Raw genomic sequence first — 24390 nt, forward strand, 5'->3', positions numbered from 1 at the left:
GCTTTGAAGGGTACCTGGAAGCGCAGTGACAGCCGCAGTCATCCAGCCAGCAGCACAGAGTAGCCATGGCCGCATACAAGCTAGTACTGGTGCGACATGGCGAGAGTTCCTGGAATCAAGAGAATCGTTTCTGCGGCTGGTTTGATGCCGATCTGAGTCCTTGTGGGCAGCAGGAGGCGGAGAGAGGGGCTCAGGCATTGAAAGGTATCGGAAGATACGTGCACGTTGGGGTTTTCCGATGCCCTGGGGCAGTGGGGCGGGTGTATGGGTCGGCGAGGGTTTGGAGGATGAGGTGTAGGTGCATCAGGCTCACGGAGTGTTTTGGTAACTTTAAGGGGATCTGAGGGGCAGTGCCCCAGGATATAGGGTCACTGAAGGTGTTTCGGGGTTCGGAGGGGCTAGAGAAACGGCGCATTGGGGTGGGCGGATTTTGGTCTGATTGGTGTAGTTGAGATGGTTGAGGGTGGCGCGAATAAAGGCGTCTTGGACGTGTGGTTCCTTGAGTAGGCTGTTCCGTCAGGTCACTGCTGTATCCGAGTCCGAAAGCCCAGAGTAACTGAGAGTGTCTAAGACGACTCCGGGGTGCCAGCGACTACGCTGACCTTGCTGGAAGAGTCACTAGCTGATGCTGGGGGTTTCGGAAAATAAGTTACTGAGATAAGTCACTAAAGTAGCTGAGTGAAAATAATTTTCTGAGAAGGTCTGGATAGTCACTAAGTATATGGGTTTGTAGGGTGAATGAAAGCACCTGGAGGAAGCAGAACAGTTTCTGGTGAAATGTCCACCTTGAAGGGGGGAAGCGCAGGCAGTTTGATGGCAACACGGTGGAAATGAAACAGTATTGAGGGGCCCTGTGGGGAATGTGGTGACCTTTGGTTATCCAACTTGTGCCCTATGAAATCCTGTGCGTCGTAGAGATTGATAACAGGTCGTTGTGGCCCGCGATATTTGCTTATTTATTTTTGGTATGTCGTACAGAGACTGCAGTAGGGCAAGGGTTCTTTGGGATAAAAATGTGCGACTGGGTAGTCTTTGTTCTGAGCGCTCAACCCTTTCAGTCAATATAACTGAAGGACGCCACTGTGAGATATATTAGTGTTTAGCCTATCATTGGAGCATCACAATACATTACACGCCTTTAAACAAAGGTAATATCCCGTATACCTAAACACTCGCGGTCTTCAATGTAAAAAAGCAGGATGGCTGTTCTGCAACAGCTCCCTCCCTACCTCGCCTTTTCCCCTTCCTCCTCCATCTTGCGGAAGTAAATACTTCACAAAAACCAGTAGTAACGGGAGTCAAATCGTTCAGTCTGTTGGTGTCTCTTATAGCGTTGTGTTCGACCGTGAGAATGATGACGGTTATGGACTCTCGAGAGGATGTCATCGGTGTGGGGGAAGCAGCGTGAGGCATGGAAGCTGAGCATCGAGAGGAGATCAGACTAAAGGATGGCGTGAGAGAACCGGGATAGAGAAGCACGTTGGAAGAGGATCTTTTTAACATTAGAGGAGAATACGAGCCTAATAGGTCATGCCATCGAGCTGAATTGCAGCTGCTGTCAGTTTGTTGTTTGGCCTAGTGCCGGCCTCCATGGCAGACCCCTTGCTCAACAACTGGTCAGAAACAATCCCGTATCCATTGTCTGCCTTCGCACTGATCTTCATCCATTCGTAAATTCATTTCAACGGACACTCCACTCTCCTGTCCTCCTAGCATAGGTAAACGAAATCCGTTTATTTGATCTGTTAGAACCGTGGTTGCCTGGAAGGGCTCCGTCTTTATGCTTAGTTTTTTAACGATGGACGGCGCATCATGCCCTCCCCAAAGGAAGGCAAGCAGTTTTAAGCTCATGAAACGAGGAGGGTTTCCCCTTTAAAAGAAAGGCTTTTGACACCCAGAATAGCTGTTTACACCAAAGAAGCTCTCCATCAGTCTCCGGATATAGACTAACACGCCTCTGATAATAATGAACCTACAGTGTTGTGGTACAGCTCTAAAAGACATTATTTGGGAGTGGTGACTATTGTTTTTGGTCCATGCAGATTAAAGAAAGGGAGCGTGCAATAGCATATTGCTGAAAGACAGCCTGTAAGAACTCCAGAAAGAAATATTGTTGTTAATATAAGCCTTTCCATCACCTGTCTTGATCCGGCTGTACAGGTATTCCTTGCCTAGTAAATGGCAACCAATTGAACCCTGGATAACATTGGTGCTAGAAGGAAAAAGCATTGCAAAGGCAAAAAGCATGCATTGGCTGCCAACTCCTTTGGATTTGTAAATGCCTTTTCCGTTTTGTAATGTTTTTCTGTAATAGTATTACAAATAAGGCCGTCTGTGTGCGCACACTCCTGCTCATGGCGAGGCAGCCATTGGGAAATCGTTCTTATAGTAAATTTAAACAAAACAAAAAAACACTCAAACGGCTGCCTATGCATGCTCGTGCATGTACACTCATGGCTGGCCATATTTAAATGTTTTTTCAATTTTGCAACAGTTCAAAAATGTCTTCTCGTGTGCATGTATAATAACATGTTACAGGCCATCTCTGAATTGGTTGAATATTCGAGTTAAATATATTAAACGTCTGGCGCCCATGTATTCATAAGCAACCATCTCATCTGTTTTTTTTTAAAACAGATACGCTGGTGACAAGATGCAAGCAGCCTATTTGCATTGTTTACATACAAATGACAAATAGGTTTTGAGTCAAATCCTAGTGAAGGATGTCACGTCAGTCTTCCATTAACTCGAATGAAGTGTGTGTGATATATATATTTTTTAATTAGGTCATTTAAGCTACGTTTTATTTAAAGTGCTAATATACAAAGCTAGTGTCGTATTCTATAGAAATGTCAAACGCAAGTAATTCTCAAGGAGTTGCTATCATTTGTGCATGGCAAAGGATAGCACTATTGTTAATAAGCAAAACTGTCAATTGCATATTTGATGAGAAGCAAGCTGTGTAATGTACTGTAATTTGTACTTGGAGTAGTGACCAATCTCGTCTCCAAAATTGTGGAAAACCAGCCTGTGAGAAAGCATTGACAACTAGAACCCCTGGGACTGTAATCAACTTTAAGAAAGGGAACGATAACTATATAAAGCTTTTTGCGAGGCATGCAGAGATAGAAGAGTCACACAAAAACAGACTGCATCGAACACATTTAAGTGGCTCACTACTTCCATCCACCTGCCCTCTTATGTTGTTCACCCTTCTGCATGAATTATTTCCACTCATTAAACTAACACTTTACACCCACCCACTAAAACTGACCTACCATACAACCATGCATTTAGACACACAAGCTCGTTCATCACGAACTTTCACTAATAAAAAGCTAAACCTATTGGCTTTGCCAGTGACCGTTTGCAAATGTTGGCAACGTCAAACGTGTCCTATGGGCTTTACCGATGCTTATTTATATAATTGATTGATTGATAAATGTTGGATTAAAAGGAGCATATTTTTTCCCGAAGTTTAACGACCTTTAAAACGTGGGATTTTAAACAGAGGCCACGTTAGCCGGCACTTTTTGTAAGTAGATTACACAGCCATGTGTCACTGAAAGTTTTATGGCACTGGAACTCTGCTGTGATGCATAAGGATCCTCGAGAATGCCCAGTCACCCACAGGAAATCGTGAGTCACTTCCAGCCATGGCTTCAAGAAACGAGCAATTCAGTCATTTGGTCTCCGCGTATTCATCCAGTCACATATAGGCTATGACTGTGCTCAGCTTTCAACACTTTCGTGTTTGAAAATACAAATAGGTGGTATATGTGCACGGTGTGAAGTTAAGTATTCATGATCTAAAGCAGATTGCTGAGATTTAGTTGAGTTTGCAGTGCAAGCTTAAAAAGGGCCTTTTCTGCATCTGATTCAACATTCGTTCCTATCGGTTGTTGCTGTGCAGCTACATCGGCAATTTTATGCTTTCCTGTGCAATTAAATAGTGTCATTAAGGTTTCGGATCCTTTTATATATGCTGCACTATGTAAGAGCAAACATTGTATTCAAAATATTTTGGCACTTGAGTTCAAAAAGCCCTCTTGATTTCAATACCTCGACCATACTTCTGAAGGTGGAAGTCCCACGTACATTTTTAGGGCTCTCACTACAGACAGCTTCTAGCTGTTTGTCGTGAAAGACTTATTGTGGGCACTGCCAATACTTAAAATGAGATAACGTAACAGTGAATAACTTTCTTGTCATTATCATTTGCCTGCATCTCTTCTTGTATTTGTCCCTTCCCTGGAATGTTGCTTCTTTACGCTATTTTGGGTTGGATGAGTTGGAACATTTCAGTGCTCATATTCAGGGTCGCTTTTGCCTTTAGTACTCCCTGGGAGTGCAGGTGTTTACTTGCTCTGTCCTCTGTGTGTTACGTTCTGCGATCACATTCTTGCCACCACGCACTCGGTGGTCTCCCAGTTCGTCCTTTGCTTCCACCCCGTTTACTTTTTGGTATTTTTCTAATGTAAATGCTAAATCTCACCACTTCCTCGGTTGCTTCCCTCACTATTAAGCAGCTCGACCCTGTCCGCTTTGTTATCCCCCACCCTCTTTGTAGCCCCCATCCCTTTAACGCAACACTTATTTTCTGTTGATCATACAGTTTCGCTTGCGTGATACTACCCACCCTGCCCGTCATGGTCTCGCCATTCTAATCTCTCTAGTATTGGAAAGGACTTAACTCTCGCAAAGTTGTTTGGGGTAATTGTCGGTTTTGTTTGCAGGTAAACTGCATGTTTTTTTTTGTTTTCCCTTGCTTGTTTCGTAGATGCAGGTTATGAATTTGATATCTGCTACACATCTGTGCTGAAGCGGGCTATCCGCACCCTATGGATTGTGCTTGATGGCATTGACCAGATGTGGCTGCCTGTGGTGAGGACCTGGCGCCTGAACGAGCGGCATTACGGTGGCCTCACTGGTCTGAACAAGGCCGAGACTGCAGCCAAACATGGCGAAGAGCAGGTGAAGATTTGGAGGCGCTCATTTGACATTCCACCACCACCCATGGACCCAGATCATGCCTACTACCAAACCATCAGCAAGGTGAGACAGCATAATGACAGCTGCACTCTGAGACCCGCTTATTTCTATGCAGCTTGTTATGTAGGCCCATTTGTACTGTTTTTTGTTTGGTTGGTTTTTTCTGTTCTTTGTGGCCAACATATTTGTTCATGTTTTGTTGTTATCCAGAGTCCATGTGTATTGTTTTGTGGTTTGCAGTTCTGTGACCACATGTTTATTATTTGGTAATTTCCTATTCTGTAAGGGGAAAATCGGTGTTGCTTTATAATTTCTCGTTTATGGGTTCTCTGCTTATCACTTTGTGGTTTGCTTTTACTATTGCGTATTGATTCAACGTTTTCTATTGCACGGGGTCAATCTCTATTACTTTAGGAATTGTGTTTATCCCAGACCCGTGCTCTTTAATGTTTTTTCCTGACAGCTGTGCGTTCAAGTCGTAAGTTCATGTGTTCCTTTTCAGAATTATACAGCTCTAGTTAGGGTATTATCCCCAGAGAAGATTACTTGTTTAACAAAAGGCACTCGCAAAAACAGAAAAACACACATTAGCTATTATTTTTCTACAAGGAAAAAGTGCCTCTAGCCAATAAAACCTGGCCGTGATGTAAACATGAATGTGAGGAGGCATTCTGCCCAAAAGAGACACGTTTCCTCACTCCCTGATCTGGCAGTAAAATGGAACATCTGCAGGGGTTCAACACTTCACCAAATTGGAGACCAAGAACCACAACACTGAAAACATGGAAACCTGCCTTCTTCCTCTATGCATATGATGTTGAGAGAGGAATGTCTCCTGCTTGGTAAATGAGCATGCAACCCTATTTACATGTAAAATGTAGATTTTCCTAGTAATTTATGAAGGAAAGTCTTAATTTTATTAAAGACACGGAGTCGAGTATTATGCAGTAGTCTTTTCTTTATTTTTAATAGCAGCTCCAGTCAAGATAAACTACAACTCCCATAAGGCAAACCACAAGTAGCCAATGGGAGAACAACAGTAGTCCATAACAGTGCACCAATCACCGCCGTATCCACGGAATAATACCCATCTTGACTGAAAGCAGCCCTCTTTTCTTGTGCGAAACTCAATGAGAAGTAAACAAAGGTATAATAGCACAACAAATACAAAACGCCAAACAGAGCGAGAAAACTTCTTGTAAATAAAAGTCTCTGAAGGAAATTCGGCAGGTTTTGTCGACTCGTCTCTTGACAATCCTTGAAAGGAAACTCCGGGAAGGCCACCGCACCTAAACGATCTCTATGCAGAGGTTTGCTGTGTTGAAGTAGAAGCTAAAAGGGAGGGTAATAAAATCACAGTGTTAGAATTTATAGCGGCGGGATAATACTCCCCTCCGTGTCTTTAATAAAATTAAGACTTTCCTTCATAAATTACTAGGAAAATCTACATTTTATGACAAGACCGGAGGCTCCTATTATGCAATTTTAAAGCGAATCTATCACATTAAAAGAAGCATGTTGAATCGGTTTACAATAAAAAACTTGGAATACATTATCATTAGACCAGTCAGCCGACCTGAGAATATCCTCTAAACGAGAACCAGCCCAGAAAGCTTTAGATGCCATGGCTCCTCTAGCTGAATGCGCACCAAAAGCAGAGGTATCAATACCAGCCAAAGTCATAATCCAGCGGACCCAACGGGCCAAAGTAGGAGAGGATACAGGATTGTAAGGTTTCCTAAAAGAGATCAACAACTGAGGAGAAGAGGACTTTCTCAAATCGGCTGTCCGTTGTTCATAAACTTTTAAACATTGACCCACACAGAGCCTGGGATGATCAGGAAAAAAGGGATAAAAAACTGAAGAAAGGTTAGTTTTGGTACGTCTCACTACATTAAATAGAACCCCGGAGGGAGTAAAATAGCGAGCAGTAACATCGAGAGCTCTAACATCAGATAATCGTTTAAAAGATACCAAACATAAAAGCATAGCTAGCTTAGCCGATAACTGCTTTAAAGATAACAAAGGATTGTCGGGCCAAGAGGTAAACAAAGTTAGTACTGTATTGACATCCCATAAACAACTGTATTTAGGTTTTGGCGGATTAGAAAATTTTACTCCCTTTAATAGACGACAAACCAGCGGGTGTTCGCCAATAGGCTTCCCTTGGAAGTAAACATGAGCCGAAGAAATCGCAGATCTATATAAATTAATAGTACGAAAGGACTTACCTTTACTGGCTTCCGACGCCAGAAAATTAACCATCAAAGACACATCTGCTGTAATGGGATCAACTTGTCTTCCCAAACACCAGCAACACCAGAGAGACCAAGCTGATCTATAAGCCTTCTTTGTTCCAGGAGCTGTAGCCCGGTCAATGAGGGCTGCAGCTTCTGCCGAAATTGAAACGCTACATCGGGATTCCCCGAAATTGTCCATGCCGATAAGATCAGGGACTCTTGAAGAATTAAACTGTGACGGAGGCCTTGATGATTGGTCAGGAGATCTGGCAAAGAGGGTATCAGAATCGGGGATTCGATTGACAGTTCCAGGAGGGAAGGGAACCACACCTGGGAGTGCCAATAAGGAACTATGAGGACTAGAGAAGCTCGTTGATGTCTGACTTGTGCCAGAACTCTGGGAATCAAGATAAAAGGAGGAAAGGCGTAATTGAGGGAAAACGACCAATCCTGAGTAAACGCATCGAAGGCTAGGGCTAGAGGATCTGGAAGCCAGCTGAAAAAACGAGGAAGTTGAGCGTTTAGCCGCGAAGCAAAGAGATCTATATGGAAGGGTCCCCACTTGTGTAATAGGGCGTTGAACACCTGTAAGTTGAGCATCCAGTCGCTGGAATACCGAAAGAAACGGGAGTACCAGTCCGCTACCAGATTGAGGTTGCCCGGAAAATATTCGGCTTGAACAGAGATTTTGTTTTGAAGACAGAACTCTCAAAACCCTTTCGCTAATTCCGCTAAAGGTTTGGATTTTGTGCCTCCTAACCGATTGATGTAACGCACCGCCGAAATGTTGTCCATTCTGAGCAGAACCGAACAAGAAATCCTGTCTCTTGCGAGGCTCCTGATTGCAAAGGAGCCTGCAAGCATCTCTAAACAGTTTATGTGCAATTTTGACTCCTCTAGAGACCATGAACCTCCAGTCGAGATTGCACCACACCGGGCTCCCCAACCCATCAGACTTGCATCTGACTCTAATACAAGATCTGGGGCTGATGCAAAGATAGTTCTGCCGTTCCAGGCGTCTAAATGGTCTATCCACCACTGGAGTTCTGCCCGTGACTCTTGATCTAGAGCTATAATATCTGAATAAGCTAGACCTTTTTGGATATGCCGAATCTTTAGTCTTTGTAATGCTCGATAATGCAGAGGACCCAGAAAAATTGCTTGAATTGAGGACGAAAGCCGACCCACAATTCTTGCTAAAGATCTGAGGGATATAAAAGAACTGCGAAGAATCAGGAGAATTTCGGACTTTATGGATTTGATCTTTGATGACGGTAGAAGGAGAGTAGCTGATACGGAATCTACCAAAAAGCCTAGGAACTCGATTTGTTGAACTGGCTCTAAAGAAGATTTCTCGTAATTTACAATAAAACCTAGATCCTCCAACAGAACGCAAGCTAGACGCACTTGAGACAATAGCAAGGTGCGAGTCTGACTCATGATCAAAATGTCGTCCAAGTAAATCACCAGGCGTATGCCTCGTGCTCTGAGAAAAGCCGCCACCGGCTTCATTAATTTTGTGAAGCACCACGGGGCGGAGGAAAGGCCAAAAGGAAGAGAGGTGAATCGAAAGTACTGACCTGCCCAGTGGAATTGGAGAAACTTCTGCGAGACGGGATGAATGGGAACTGACAGATAAGCATCCCGAAGATCCAATCTTACCAACCAATCGCCTCGAAGAAGAGTATCTCTGAGATGAAGAATAGTCTCCATCTTGAAATGCCGATAAAGAACAAACTGGTTGAACTGTCTCAGATTGATGACTGGACGCATTTTCTTGTTCTTTTTCTGAACTAGAAAAACGGAACTGAGGAAACCTGAAGGATCTAGAGAACAAGGAACAATAGCTTGTTTTTGCAGCAGAGATTGAATCTCCAACGAGATTAAATCTGTCATTTGATCTGCAAACTGAAGAGGAGGAGGAAAAACCTCTTGAAAAGGTTCTGAAAAGAGTTCTATAATATAACCTCGCACTGTGTTTAAAACCCAAGGATCCTTTGTAAGATCCTCCCATCTTGACAGACATTGCGCAATGCGACCCCCCCCACCACAGGAGTAAAGGAAGTCTGACTTACCGATTTGAGTCGCACCTCTGGTGTTACGGCCTCCTTTTGCCCTGAAGCCTCTGCTTCTTTGGGGATAGAATTGAGGCCTGTAATCCTGATAGGAGGACTGGTAGGCACCGCAGGAACCTTGGTTGGCGTAAGTTCGGCCGGCAAAGCGGTTCCTACCTCTGCCGGCCCTGGTGAAAACCCGAGAAGCGAACATCTTCTTCAAAGATTGCTGCGCCTTATCCAACGACGAAAAAGTGGTCACATATTTGCTTAACTCCTTAATGAAGGAATCACCAAACAGCAATCCTTCTGCTTTTACCCCCGGATCTGAACCGGCTAAATTAACCAATTTTGGGTCCAACTTGAGCAAGAGTCCTTTCCTCCGTTCGTGGGTAATGGAGGAATTAGCATTTCTTAACAAACAAACAGCCCGCTGCGCCCATAAGGAGAGTTCTTCCGGGTCAATTGCCACTTGTTCCAGCCGAGCAGATTCCGCTATATCAAATATGCGTGTCAAGGGACCCACAATGTCCAAAAGCTTATCCTGACATGTGGACCAGGCCTTATCTACCCCTTTACGGGGATCTTTGCCGTATCTGGTAAAGAACGTCAGGAGTGAGGAATCAATTGCTGGAGTCGCCGTTATCTTAGAAGACAGAGCCGGGCGAGGACACTCCGATTTTAACTTCGCCCGGACCTGTTTATCCAAGGGGGTACGAAGTCTGGCAGTGACATAGTTCGCCACATGTTCTGAGGGAAGCCACTCTGTGGAATTCGGATACTGGATATCCCCAGGGTCAAACATAGGTACCCCTTCAGAATCCAGAATGGCTGTGGACTCCAAAACATATTTGGACTTTTTGAGAGGAGGAGGGAAGAACAACTCTCCAACATCCTCATCCGAACTACCCTCATCCGACTCAGGAGCGCTTATTTCCTCATCTGTGTCCAAATTTTTTGTTATTTTAATAGGGGATGAAATATGTTTGGTTTTAACCATGCATTTTCTCATAGACTTAGCTATTAACCCCTCCTTATTAGGAGGCCAATGAGGAACCACGTCCTCCGCCATGTGTGAAACACTGTCACTTCCAATTAGCGTCGCTTTTTTATTTTTTGAAGGGATTGGACGCTTTCTGCTTTCCCCCGCAGACTGGGCCAGCATGGTCTTGGACACAATATTAACAACCGAATTTTCCAAATTTTTTTGAAAGTTTTTGCCAAGAGGCAACCATAGCCTGATCCACAGAAGACTGAATAAAATCATTTAACTGTTCCTTTAAAACATCTTCCTCTTCCTCATGAGTTAACTGAGGCTGGGAACTATCCATGATAAAATCTGAAACACAACTCTTTTATCCCAGACAGGCAAGGGTTAAACCTCTCTCAAAGAGAGGAAAGGAAATATCCGGCCCCGCCCACAGGCGGAGTTACACGAGTAGAAACCGAGCCGGGAGCTGAAACTGACAGAAAGCCGATGAGCCTGCCACGACGAGCGTCTGCTGAGCCCCAGGAGCAGCACCGAGGTATGCGTGCAGTTTCTTCAACGCACGTAGGCTGAAATAAGCCAACGTGCGCTGAAGAACCTCAAACGGTCACAGGGACCGTTACCGGCCGCGATCGATCCAAGAAATCAATATAGAACCCCTGCGGCTGACAAGCCGAACTAACAACCCACATGAAAACGAAATAAATCATTTTAATGTCTCACACGCACTAACGATGCGCCGATTATAAAATGAAGGGAAAAACGAATAATACTTATCTTGACTGAGGAGCAGCAAGAAAAGAGGGCTGCTTTCAGTCAAGATGGGTATTATTCCATGGATACGGCGGTGATTGGTGCACTGTTATGGACTACTGTTGTTCTCCCATTGGCTACTTGTGGTTTGCCTTATGGGAGTTGTAGTTGATCTTGACTGGAGCTGCTATTAAAAATAAAGAAAAGACTACTGCATAATAGGAGCCTCCGGTCTTGTCATAAAATTGGTATTGTGACTTATATTGTTACCCCAGTCTTCACCCTAATCTAGCACGTGCAGAGAGACCTAAGCTTGTCCATGGTGATTCCAAGGTCCTTACCCTGTTCTCTGAGGCCTAGAGGCAGTCACCAGCCATGTCCTTATTGACATTGGAATGTGTATTAATAATGCTGAACTGACCTTTTTTCCTAGATCAGGAGTGTGATGCTTACTGGTTCATTCCTGTAAGGTTAAGTTTAAATGTGGCACCCATATCCTTGCACTGCATTCCTGGAGTTGATTGGAGGAGTCACACACATTGAAGTGTGGTAGTATGAGAGACAGCCTTCCTTTTAGACGTGATACGAGTACCTTTTTAGCAGAGGATTGCTGTAGGAAGCTGTCTCTGTATATACCATATCAAAATGAGATTTAGTGTGCACAGAGTCCAGGGGTTCCCCAGAGGCTTGACAGAGGCTGAAATAGAGAATATTAATGCCCTATTTGTGGTAGTGTGGTCGAGCAGCTAGGCTTACCAGAGGGTAGTGTTAAGCATCTATTGTACACACACTGACAATAGAAGAAGCACACACTCAGTGACTTAACTCCAGACCAATAGGATTTTATATAGAAATATATGCTTTGTTAATTTATTTTTAGAACCACAAGATTCAGTTTGACGGTAAGTACAAAAAATAAAAGATATTTTGCATTATTATGATCAGGACTTTGAATAGAATCAACAATGTATACAGTTTTTTTTCTAAAAATGGTAAAAGCCTATTTTAAAAGTGGACACTGCATTTTTCAACAATTCCGGGGGGGGAGGGGGGGGGGGAGAAAAGATAGTACAGTTTTACAGGTAAGTATTCAACTTACAGTTCTTATCTCTGGGGTTTAGGTAGTACGTTGTTGGGAGTTCAAGTTAACCACAAACACCCACCACCAGCAACACAGGGCCAGTCGGTGCAGAGGTCAAAGAGGAACCAAACTAACATAGGCTCCTATGGAGACACGGGGTACTCAGAATCCAGCCAGCAGGTAAGTACCTGCAGACCAGGGGGGATTAGAAGAGCACTGGAGGGGCCACAAGTAGGCACCAAACACACCCTCAGCAGCACAGGGGCGGCAGGGTGCAAGGTGCAAACAGGACGTTGGGTTTCCAATGCTGGTCAGAGGAGACCCTGGGGGTCACTCATAGGCTGCAGGCAAGGGCAGGCGTGGGCGTGTCTCGGGCACACCACAGGTCGGACAGGAAGGAGGGCCGCCAGCTGAACGATGAGGCACAGAGGGTTGGTTTCTCCAAGGCATGGGGGGCTGCGGGTGCAGTGTCGGACAGCTTCATACGGAGCTCGCGGCCAGGGGGTTTCTCAGGATTCCCTCTGCAGGTGTCGTTGTGGAGAGGTCAACCCAGGGTAGGCGCTTGATCACAATCACCTGGGGACCCTTTCTTGCTGTGTGGGTCACTTGGATAGGGGGTCAGGACTGACTAATCTGGAGTGAGGTGGGAGTCTGTAGTTGTAGGTTTCTTCAGACAGGCACTGTCCTCGGGAGTTCTTGGTCCTTTTGGGTGCAGGGCAGTCCTCTGAAGTTGGCCGGGTTGGGGCCAAAGCAGTTGTTGTCTTCCGTCTTCTCTGCTGGGGGGTTCAGCTTAGCAGTCCTTCTTGTAGGTCGCCAGGAATCTGGTGAACTGGGTTAGGAGAGGCCCTTAAATCCTAGATTTAGGGGCATGTTAGGGGTCAGAGGGCAGTAGCCAATGGCTACTGTCCCTGAGGGTGGCTATACCATCCTTGTGCCCACTCCCTTTGGACAGGGGGGGGGGGGGGCATATTTCTATGCCTATTGGTCCCTGTCCTCCAAACCAAGATGGAGGATTCTACAGGGAGGGGTCACCTCAGCTCTGGACACCTTAGGGGTGGTCCTGGCTGGGGTGGTCACTCCTCCCTGTTTTCCCTAATTTTCTCACCGGACTTGCCGCCAAAAGTGGGGCTTAGTTTGTGGGGACGGGCATCTCCACTAGCTGGAGTGCCCTGGGGCACTGTAAGCCGATGTTTGAGCCTTTGAGGCTCACCGCCAGGTGTTACAGTTAGTTCCTGCAGGGGGAGGTGTTAAGCACCTCCACCCAGGACAGGCTTTATTTCTGACCACAGAGTGCACAAAGGCACTCACCCCATGTGGTCAGAAACTTGTCCGAAAGTGGCAAGCTGGCACAGACCAGTCAGTCCTACACTAGCAGTTGGGCTATCATAAATGGGACATCTCTAAGATGCCCTCTGTATGCATTTTTCAATCAATTCCACACTGGAATCAGTGTGGGTTTATTGTGCTTAGACGTTTGATACCAAACTTCTCAGTATTCAGTGAAGCCAATATGGTGCTGTGGAGTTCGTAATGACAAACTCCCAGACCATATACTGAATATGGTTACACTACACTTACAATGTTTAAGAAGGGACTTAGACACTGTAGTGGCATATTGCTCATGCAGCTATGCCATCACATGTGGTATAGTGCACCCTGCCATAGGGCTGTAAGGCCTCCTAGAGGGGTGACGTACCTATGCCACAGGCAGTGGTTTGTGGGCATGGTACCCTGAGAGGGGTGCCATGTCGACTCTCTTTTTCTCCTCACCAGCACACACATGCTGCAAGGGAGTGTGCATGTGCTGAGTGAGGGGTCCCCTAGGGTCTCATAATAAATGCTGCAGCCCTTAGAGACCTCCCCTAGCCACAGGTCCCTTGGTACCATGGGTACATTTTACAAGGAACTTTACTGTGTGCCAGGGCTGTGCAAATTGTGGAAACAAAGGTACAGTCTTTAGGGAAAGAACACTGGTGCTGGGGCCTGGTTAGCAGGGTCCCAGCACACTTTCAATCAAAGTTGGCATCAACACCAGGCAAAAAGTGGATGGGTAACCATGCCAACAGTGGCACTTTCCTACAATTGCTAATTAGTCCTTCCAAGTATTGGAATTTGGTTAATGGTAGGGGATTTGGGTTGCATCTGCAGATTATTTTTAAGAGTGAGGAAGCTTCCAGGCAGGTCCTGCCTTCTTGTTTTTCCTTGATTTGCTACTTTAGGAAGGCTGTTCACAAGCAGGTGCAGGGTCTTCACACTTAATTATGCCAATGATTTGGAAACGAGGGTGTTAGTCTGTCATGCATGCAAAAGTCAGCCTTTCTGGCCAGAGATGGAAGGCGAGTGCTTGGCTCTGAGGAGAAGAGACTGTCCAGGAGGAGAAGCCCAGCCATGCTCCCTACATGTGGAGTGCCAAGAAGTGCTGACTTGTACCAGGAATGTAACTAGCACCATACTGAGCTCTGAGGGGTCACCCTGCCTTAAAATGTGGTTTATGTGGCAAACTATGTGAAGCATTGGCCAGCACCAAGCGATAGAATGCCACCTGGCATCTCTTGCAGCGAACCAAGGGACTTGTTTTGCAGCTGCCTTGATGTGTCGTGTGACCTACGATGCTCACACCACCATTGTAGCAGAAGGCCCTGCACCTTCTGACTGCTAGAAGGCTGCAACTGCCAAGGATGTGCCCCTGCTGTCAAGGCTCCCTATGCTGCTTGTTTTCATCAGCAAGACCCTTCAACCTTGACCGGCACGCTACAACAACAACCTCTGCACCAAGCCACGACCCAGTGACCGGTAAAACAAGGCCATGCTGAAAGACTGAACAACTGTGTCTTGAACTAAAAAGATAGATGCACACATTAGAAGAATAACAGTTGCCAGTGTGAATGTTTTTACAAGTTATGAACTGAACTGACTCACGGGTTAACCAGCTTAGTAATTGCTCACATAGGCCAAATATTGAAATTGCACCTGTGTCGATTTTAGTCACTCATCTTCCCTTTCTTTCTAGAACACTGTATTGGTTTGGGAGTTGTATCAACGTTCCTAGAACACTGTAGTTGATGGAGCAACGTTTGTATTGGCTAGAGCCCTTCAGCTGAGTTCGGAAAATCCTGTAGCTAAATCTCCATTAATGTGTGTAGTATTCCGTTTTGCTGTAATATGAAAGTTCATCTCTTTTAATTAAGATAAGCACTGGGCTGGACTATGAGTTTTTGTGTCTGTTTTGACATTTTTAGTTCTGAATATATTCCCAGCTATCCCCGTGCCCCCTCCTGCCACCTCCACCCCCAAATGCCTCTTCCCCCAAGTCTCCTCTCCATCGCTACCTTAAGAGTCAAGTGCAGAAAGGGTGTAATTTGCCCAATTTATATTGCTATAGTATGGTGGACCCCAGGACATCCAAAGCAAGAAACCATTACCACCATAGTTGTGGCCCAGTAGCATCTTCTTGCGTTGCACTTCCCTTCTCCCCAACCCTCCTCAACCCCCCTCATTGCCCAATGGGTTCAGACACATGAATTATTGAACACCCTCAACATATGTACACACTGTGTTAAAGGGTAGTCTGAATGTAATAAAACCAGCCGTACACAGTCAAAAAGGAAGGTCGTTTGTACTCCTTACTTTGCCAGGTTTCACAGAACTGGTACAGATGGATGTCTTCATTTGACACCCACAACCCATTATTCTATGCCACCACCTTCAGATCCACTTTTGATTTGTCACATTTTCATCTCCAGAAACATGTTTGGTTTAAATGTGCCTTTGATAGCCTTTACGACGGTGCTGTGTAAAAATGGAATCCAAGTGTAGTTCCAAAAATAAGGTTTATTGCAAGTTGCAACACCAGTTACACAGAGTAGTAAAGGCATGCCCTTTCATGGCGCTTCCACTCAAACGACTCCTCACAAGGTTCCAAGAACCTAGAGAGTACAGAATTTCAAGAGGAGCACGCTCAAGAATTGAAACAAGATTATTACAAAAGTAAACACTAATTGCTACAATGATATACAAAGTAAATGCATTTGCCACTGATAACACATTTCCCTCTAATATAATACAAATAATCCCACACTAAAACACTCCGACCAGAAACAAAAAATAATACAAACATCTTACTCATATGAATAGTTTCATCAGACATTCACATCACATACAAAATCTGACATCCACTTGGGCCTAACAGACTCTTCTAATACGACCTTCCTTTTCCATATGATCACACCCCAAATTTCCTCCTGAATTATTGTCACTCTCTGATGCATCCTTTGCTTCAGTCACCACTACACCATCTCCTTCGTCTTGCCTGACCATGTCATTTGAAATTCCACTATTTTCTACATCAGCCCCTGTTTTCATTGCCTCTGTTCTCCTTATTCTCATCCTGTTTCTGATTCTCCCCGGCATGATCAAATTGGAAGACTTGGAAACAATGGTATGTATGTTCCAGACAACGTGAAACTGCTCGCATATGCCTCTGCAATTCTGGCTGCTTCAAGCTCCCACCCAACATTCTGTCAAAAAATACAGGGTGACAAACTCCTGGCAATTCCAAGCCGCACGCCAAATCTCCAAAAGATTTAAATTCGGAAAATGCCAACAACCGCGTTCAACTGCCAAAGGAGTGAGGGGCACTATAGCTGTAAGCGCTTCCTTGATTTCCAACATCAGCACCATACCAAACTCCGTACTCCATGTGTAGATGCTTCCAAATATCCGACAAAAGTTCCCAAAAATGTTGCGCTCCGCCTGCTCACTTTGAAGCGACTCCAGTACCAGTAAGATTAATTGTATTAAAGAAAAATCTTCTGCGGGTCCCGGGTGTTCCATCTCTCGTCGCCAATACTGTAAAGTTGTAGTCCAAACTCAAACAACTTCTCTCATGGTTCCAAGAAAAAGAGAATATAGAACTTCAAGAGGAGCACGCTCAAGAAGTGGAGCAAGACTATTACAAAAGGTAAACACTTAAATGACTACAAACATTTACATGTAATATACAAAGTAAATGCATTTGCCAAACAGAACATGCTGGCTCCAGAGTCAACATTAATGACCCAGTGCCAAAAATCCATGCCTACCCATACTTGTATGACTGACCTCCGAGTGCCCTTCTCAAGAGTTTGCCAAGTCTAGCTTAAAGGTAGTGTTTAAGCTTGTGGTTGCCTGCTAGCATATGTCCTACTGCCTTTCTAAGAAGAGACTGCAGTTCTGGACATCAGGCACTTAAGAGGACTTCAGCCACCGAGGACAGTGTTTTTAATTGCAGCCTTGCTCCCAGACGACTTTCTGATGGTTGTCTATGATGAGTGCATGACTAGGCTTGCTTTATCATGCATGGTTCACATATTCCATTCGGCTGCCACTCTTGGAACACTGAAACCCATTCAGTCTTTCTCTCTAGACCACTGGTGAATGTTGAATCCACTAGTGGTACAGCTAAGTCTGCTTATGTGGCGTTATTCAGTTGTGCCAGTCAGACATCTTAGAGGTGTCCTTGTTAACTGTGTCTTATTTCAGACAATTTATCTGGATTATGTTAGTTTAAGGATTTGACAGATGTTGCTGCTTTTCACCCTTTTTCTCATTTTTGCTTTAAAATATCTTGCACCTATCTGAAATTCGAGAGAGCCAGGTAGGACTAATAATACAGTTACATTAATTGTCTGACTAGGACACTTTCACTGTCTACAAGCGTGAGAACTGGCAAGGGTGCAAAGCTGTGGAGATAGGGTCCATTGCCTTGCATATGTGCAACGGGGAACTGCACGGATTTGATTGTGGATTTAAAAGGCAATGTCTTATCCCTCCAAGTGATGGCAGGCCTCAAAATATTGGAAATGGAAGTCTGAAAGACTTAAAATACCAGGTTACTTAGAAAGGTAGTATTCATCAGTAAGGTAATTTAGAGACCTTTAGTTTAGGCTACGCCCTCTCTGTAATCTCAAAGCTGGTATGGAGTACTGAAAGTGGCATGGGTTTTGGTTGCGTCCCTTTCAGAATTGTCCTTAATGCAAGAACAAAACACACACATTCTTTTTCGTAAGCAATAATAAAAAATGCACAACAGCTGAAAACTGACCCACCTTCTAGATCTGCAATTTGTTTGGTTGTAATTTAGTGACTGAAAGTACTTAGTGGTTCATCAACCTTACAGTTATCTAGTATCTACTCGGATTGGAAAAAGCAGATATTAATTTTTTTTTATTTTTATTTCTGTGTATTTTGGTGTGGTTGTATACCATGCATGGTTATCTTTATTAAAAATACAAAATAAATCTTTACGGCTTCTCTTGATAACGTTTAGCAAAATGACTCTGCAGTTCTTGGAACCATGAGAGAAGTTGTTTGAGTTCGTCCTAAGGAGAAGACGCTCTCTACCACTGCAGCTCTTCACCTTTTGCAGAATCTTCTCATATCTCCAATCACAAAGCTCTCTCTGCCCCGGCTACTGCCTCAGGATTCCAAGTTGCCTTTTACTGAGAATTATGTTTCAGATGTTTGTGGTTCTTGACACTTTTGCGTTTTTTTTCTTGTGGAAAAAATAACTATACAACTATAACTAAAGGTGTTTTAAATTGTTTGTTTTCTCATGGATGAACCATTAATCTCTTGCCTGCTTTGCGGCACCCCAAAGGCATGTATTTTTTTGAAATATGGTTGCTTTCTTAAAAACCTGCTTTTATTGTAGCCTCTTCAGGGGACTGTGCGGGGGTGAAATTAGGACGCTCTCCATTGGAAATTTTTTGATGGTTTCCTATAGAAAATGTTACTAATTAAAAATTGTATGTAATCTTAGCGCAGACACGTTTGATTTCTCCAACCCTACCCACCGGAACTATACTCTTACTCCATTATTACAGGTGAGCTTGCTAGATTTACACTTAAGATATATTTTTGTAATCTTCAACCTTGTTTGTAGATTGTTCATAGACCTAAACTAATAAATTGGAGAGTAGTTTCACACGTTATGAATTTTCCGTACGCTATCAATCCAGGACGATCAGTGTTTAAGGTCAGTAACTTTCGTCTTTTGGCATTCTGATATTGCATTGGTGTTTGTTCTCCTTAAAGCTTTCAGGTATTTTCTTTGATTTAGTCTTCACTTAAATTCAGTCCATATACATATATATATTTTCAATTTATTTCCCTCAGGACCGTCGCTATGGTGATCTAACAGAAGACCAGCTTCCAAGCTGCGAGAGCCTGAAAGACACCATTGCCCGTGCGCTCCCTTTCTGGAATGAGGAGATTGTTCCACAGATTAAGGAGGGCAAGAGGGTTCTGATTGCAGCTCATGGCAACAGTTTGCGAGGGATTGTCAAGCACCTGGAAGGTTTGTAGAGTTACTGTTACAATGCAGGGAAAATATCACACTCATGTTGCCTCTGCTGCCTATCTGTTATGTGAAGCTCTTTTCTTCTCCTGCCCGTTCCTTGGGGGAAAACAAAATGTCTGACTCCAGTTACATGTTGCCTTCAACCAGAGTATAATCTCGGGCTCCAACCTTTGAAAGCAACTCGACTTTTCTAACAAACTTACACATTTTTAATGATTCGAAAATAGCAGTTATGACGATGTGGTGAGTTTAATGCAAGCCATACATGTCAGCATTTTCCTGCTTCACTTTAGGTACTCCCTGGTTTGCAGCTATATCACACTCATGGAAATTGATGGGAATACTGAGTTTGCTTTGCAACAGGCATTAACAACTGCCCTTGCAATGCTGCTCATGTTTTCACGGTTTCACATTTGTTTTAATTGTTGTTTGTCAGCACTTTGAGTAATACGGTAATTATTTAAAAAATAGCACAACTTGACACTTTACCCTCCAAAGAAGAACTATCTGTGGCTAAATTAATTAACGGGAGCAAACTCTTGAGTATGAGTCGTCGCAAAACATGCTTTCCCACAAGTGCATTCTTACAATCAAAAAGATACACTCCCTCATTACGACCCTGGCAGTCGTGAGACCGCCAGGGCCATGGTGGAGGTTGGACCGCTGCAATCTGGCCTCCACATTACGACCGTGGCAGAGTCGCCACGGTCCAACCACCGGCACCGCCAGGTTTCCGACAACATGTCGGTGCCGGGTGGGGTCTCAATCCGGATTATGAGTCCCCTTTGCATGGCGTCCCCACCGCCATGCAAAGGCTGGCAGAAAGTGGGTGTTAGGAGGGGGGCCTGGGGGCCCCTCGTATTACCCATGCACTTGGCATGGGCAGTGCAGGGGCCCCCATGGACAGCCCCGTCACGCTTTTCACTGCTCGAATTACAGGCAATGAAAAGCGCGACAGGTGCTGTTGCACCCGACACACCGCAACATTGCCGGCGTCAATGTTGTGTTGAGTAGTCTGCTGGGCCAGTGGGCGTAAATGCTGTTTCTGCCCACTTGCCCAGCGGAAAACTCATAATAGGGCTGGTGGGCAGAAAACCGAAGTGGTGGCTTTCCGTCCGAAAGAGGATGCCCACCAAACTCGAAATTAGGGCCCACCTTGTAGGAATATGAAAACCATATAGCATCCCTTAGTGCCCAACAGACGAATTACCTTGGTATACTGCCATGGTATAACACAGTATTATTAACAAGAGAGTGACTGGGAGCAATTAAGTCAAGCATAAACGCTCCCAGTCACTAGTTTGTTGTAGTTCTGGTCCTTGTTCAGGGTTAGAAATAACATGAAGTGAGAAAGGAAATAATGTCCTTTTTTGTTCCTATAAAGTTGGATTTAGTGATTGGCCAACATGTTTCTTGCCATAAAGGTCAAAATGACCTTTGGCAATTCGTCAGTACCTTGTGATATCCTAATCTACATAGGATTGAGACAGGAGTCTGAAGTGAGAGAGAGATATTGTGAGAGAGATATTGTGAGAGAGATATTGTGAGAGAGATATTGTGAGAGAGATATTGTGAGAGAGATATTGTGAGAGAGAGATTGTGAGAGAGAGAGAGAGAGCTAGAGAGATATTATAATAAACTAGTGACATGGAGGCCCTCAGTTAATTTTAAATTTAGCATTTCACTCACTTTCACTCCAGCCTACACCACTTTAGCACTCCCACTATAGGCTTTCTACGGCGAATCACATCAAACGATCTCCAGCAAAGAGCCCCTTGAGGGGCCCCGTTGGGCATTGCAACGCCGGCCCAACAATGATGAAGCGTGCCACCTAGTTTTGTGGGTGAGAGCCCTTGCTCCTGAATAATTATGTTCCACTGAATGTAACTCCCTCGAAACAGTTGTTGTTTCACCTAGAGGTAACATTAGAAACTGCATACTCCTTGTGTATTAGTTATAAAAAGATGTTCATCAAATGATTAACTTTGGTATGTGTTTGAGACAGTGTGGCTAAAACTCTTGTAAATCCAATGAGGAAACATTGGCTGAAAGAAGGAACTTCCCCACTCTAGTAGATTATTCCCTCCTTGTTCTTTTTGTGGGGTTTTACCTAAATATTTTCTCATTTCCTTGTAGTTGGATTAGAAAATAACAGGAAATGTGGAGAAAATACTGCCTATTGTTTGGAATTGATATTATGAAGATGGCACGAATACGTTGAACATGGACTAGTCTCAAACATGAATATCTTGAGGATTATGTAAAATAAGTAGAATAAATAGCACTAGCTATATTTAAGTAACCTCACATAGGTTGATGTACAATTTCAGCGTCTTAAAATGATTGTTCAGTCCAAATGTCTATCACTGTACTACGAGCGGGAAGAATTGCTCGTTAAATGTTTGTCAGATTGAAAACGTTTAATTGTGTTCTCGGTTCCCAGGTATGTCGGAAGAGGCGATCATGGAACTGAACCTGCCCACAGGTATCCCCATTGTTTATGAACTGGACAAGAATTTGAAGCCAATTAAGCCCATGCAGTTTTTGGGCGATGAGGAGACCGTCCGCAAGGCCATGGAAGCTGTCGCCGCGCAAGGGAAAGCTAAAAAGTGAATGTGGCTTATGACAGATTTCATAACCTGTGCATCCACCAAACGCCACGGGCCTAGGAACTCTGAGATACAGACTTTGTGTGACCCTCCTTTAAAAAGAAAACTAACTTAGAACAAAAATGCCTGCACGCATTACACCTCATGAAACTTGAGCAGACAGCACCTTCATTCCTGCTAGAATGCTTATGTTCTAGACACATGCCTAACCGTTTCCAGTTCGCATGCCAGTAATGTATAGATCGTGGGCCAGTATTTACCTCCCCATACTAATTGAGTGTACGTTTCATATCACATGTTGACACCAATCTGCGGGTCACTTGAACTTCCCCTTCTATTGAAAACACTTACGCTTCGTAATATTAATGTCAACTTATTAAACCAGTAGCACTGAATGTTTTCCATACAGTACAGATGCAGTCATAGCTAGACTAAACGATTGGCATTCTGGGTGAAAAAGCTGCTTCAGATGATATATTGGACTATTCAAGTTACTGGTATTTTCTTACTTTCCTGGGTACGTTTAAGTTCCAGTTGTCTGACCAAAGGCATTTCTGGGAGGGAGACAGTACATTTTAAATGGTTTCAGCTGGAAGTTTGCTATTTATTTAGCTTCTTTTTACAAGAAAAAATAAATGGGTAAATCATTCCCTTTTTTTTTTTTTTTTTTTTTTTTTTTGGACAGACTAAGCAGTTTATTTTTAAATATTTATATTTGAAAGGTTGAGCATGTCAGATCGTTAGCCACTTCTAATGTATGTTCTTTCTACTTTTCAACTTGTCCGTGTGAAAAGATATATATTTTTTTTGTTGGTTGCAAACCAGCTACATAACCTTTTTTTTTTTATACCATGTTCTTGATTACAGCACTTATTTCCATGGAATGTTTGCTGTCGGTCTGAAAACAAAATGCACTGAAGTTACTTTTTATAGATGCACCTGCTACACTTTTCTCAACGGTTTAGTCCTTTGAAGTCGCACATTTAAACTAATCATTTTAATGTCCACCGGGTTAATGTAGAAATAAATGTGTATAGAGGAACCAACACACTAGACCTGTATTTTGGAATTCTTATGCATTGTTGTGACCACATGCCATTCCCTTTCTCCTGTGTTGAGCGGAGCACATCAAGATACTGTATAAATGTGTAGGTAAGTGCATTGTTCCTTTGGGTGCTAGGTTTTCTCTCGTTGAGTCTACACCATTGGTCTTTGCCTGTTCATTAGACCATTTAGTGAGCAGCGGACTTTGCACTCAGTTTACTGTACTTGAATTGTTCCGATGCAGGTTTATTTCTTCCTTGTTAATCATTCAAATAAAAGAGTGATGTGCAATAATATTTGTGATGTGGTTATGTTGTCCTCTAGTTTAACAATCATAAACCGTGACATTACCTCCCGTCCCTCCCTCGCCTTCCTTTTAAACCAATGAGGCCTCCCACCTCCCCCCTAGACCCTCCCTTCCCCTTTTAAACCCCCCCCCCCCCCCCCCCCACCCTTATCCCCTCCGGTTTCTTTTGTCTAGCCCACGCTAGACGTTTTTCTTTCCCTTACCTGCACAGCGGGGCCTGGAGGTCTACGTTGGAGGCGCTCCTTGGGGTGCGGAGCCCCACAAGGAGTGCTGCAGCTGATCGCGTCGTAAAGCGAACAGCCGGGCTGCTCAGGACTACGCGGAAGGAGGGCCGGCTGACGGGGTCGACCGGCCCTTTGTGGCTGGGGCTTCGATTTCCGGGTTATCGCGCTGCAGAGCAGCGTGGAACTGCAGGATGGAGATTTTTTGGCTGTGATGCCACGATTCGACTGGTAGGACGGGCGTTTGGCCCGCTGTTTTATGGTTTGGCCAGGAATGTTTGAACTTTTTTGGGGATTGGTTTATTCCTAAGGGGGAGGTTCTGGTCACTATATATGTGGAGTGATTTTAGGTGTAGGGCAGTGTATATTGGATATTGAAATGCCGAAGGTTCAGACGAAGAGGTGTAGGATTGTCTCATCTTCCTCTTCGGAGGAGGAGGGTGCTGCTAGAGTTTCCAATCCTGGGGACTCACAGTTGCAGGATAAGGGCACTCCCCTCATGTCTAGGGAGGAGGTGCAGGAGATGATTGAAGTGGCTGTTACCAGGGCCCTTCAAGCAGGGGTGACCGGGTCTGGTCACTCTAAGACTTCTCATTCATCGGCTGCTACAAGGAAGTCCTCGTCAGACAGTGAGGGTGATGAGGCCCCATCTACGTCATCTGGGGGTAAATATGTATCCAGAGAGGAAATGTGGGAGGTGATGGCACATGTTCGAGACAATTTGGGTTTCCCTGTGTTTCAACCTTCAAGCTCGGATTCTCA

The 24390-nt window shown here is 44.3% G+C and overlaps 1 protein-coding gene across 1 annotated transcript; it reads left to right on the plus strand.

Annotated features, from left to right (window-relative positions):
• Window positions 1–23396, plus strand: PGAM1 (phosphoglycerate mutase 1). Its single transcript, XM_069239611.1, has 4 exons — window positions 1–204; window positions 4781–5055; window positions 19264–19444; window positions 21891–23396. The coding sequence occupies exons 1-4, from the start codon at window positions 66–68 to the stop codon at window positions 22058–22060; spliced, it is 765 nt and encodes a 254-aa protein (XP_069095712.1). The 5' UTR covers window positions 1–65; the 3' UTR covers window positions 22061–23396.
• Window positions 23397–24390: the final 994 nt, after the last annotated feature.

This window comes from Pleurodeles waltl, chromosome 6 (genome assembly GCF_031143425.1).
Source record: "Pleurodeles waltl isolate 20211129_DDA chromosome 6, aPleWal1.hap1.20221129, whole genome shotgun sequence".
In the NCBI taxonomy this organism is placed as follows: Eukaryota; Metazoa; Chordata; class Amphibia; order Caudata; family Salamandridae; genus Pleurodeles; species Pleurodeles waltl.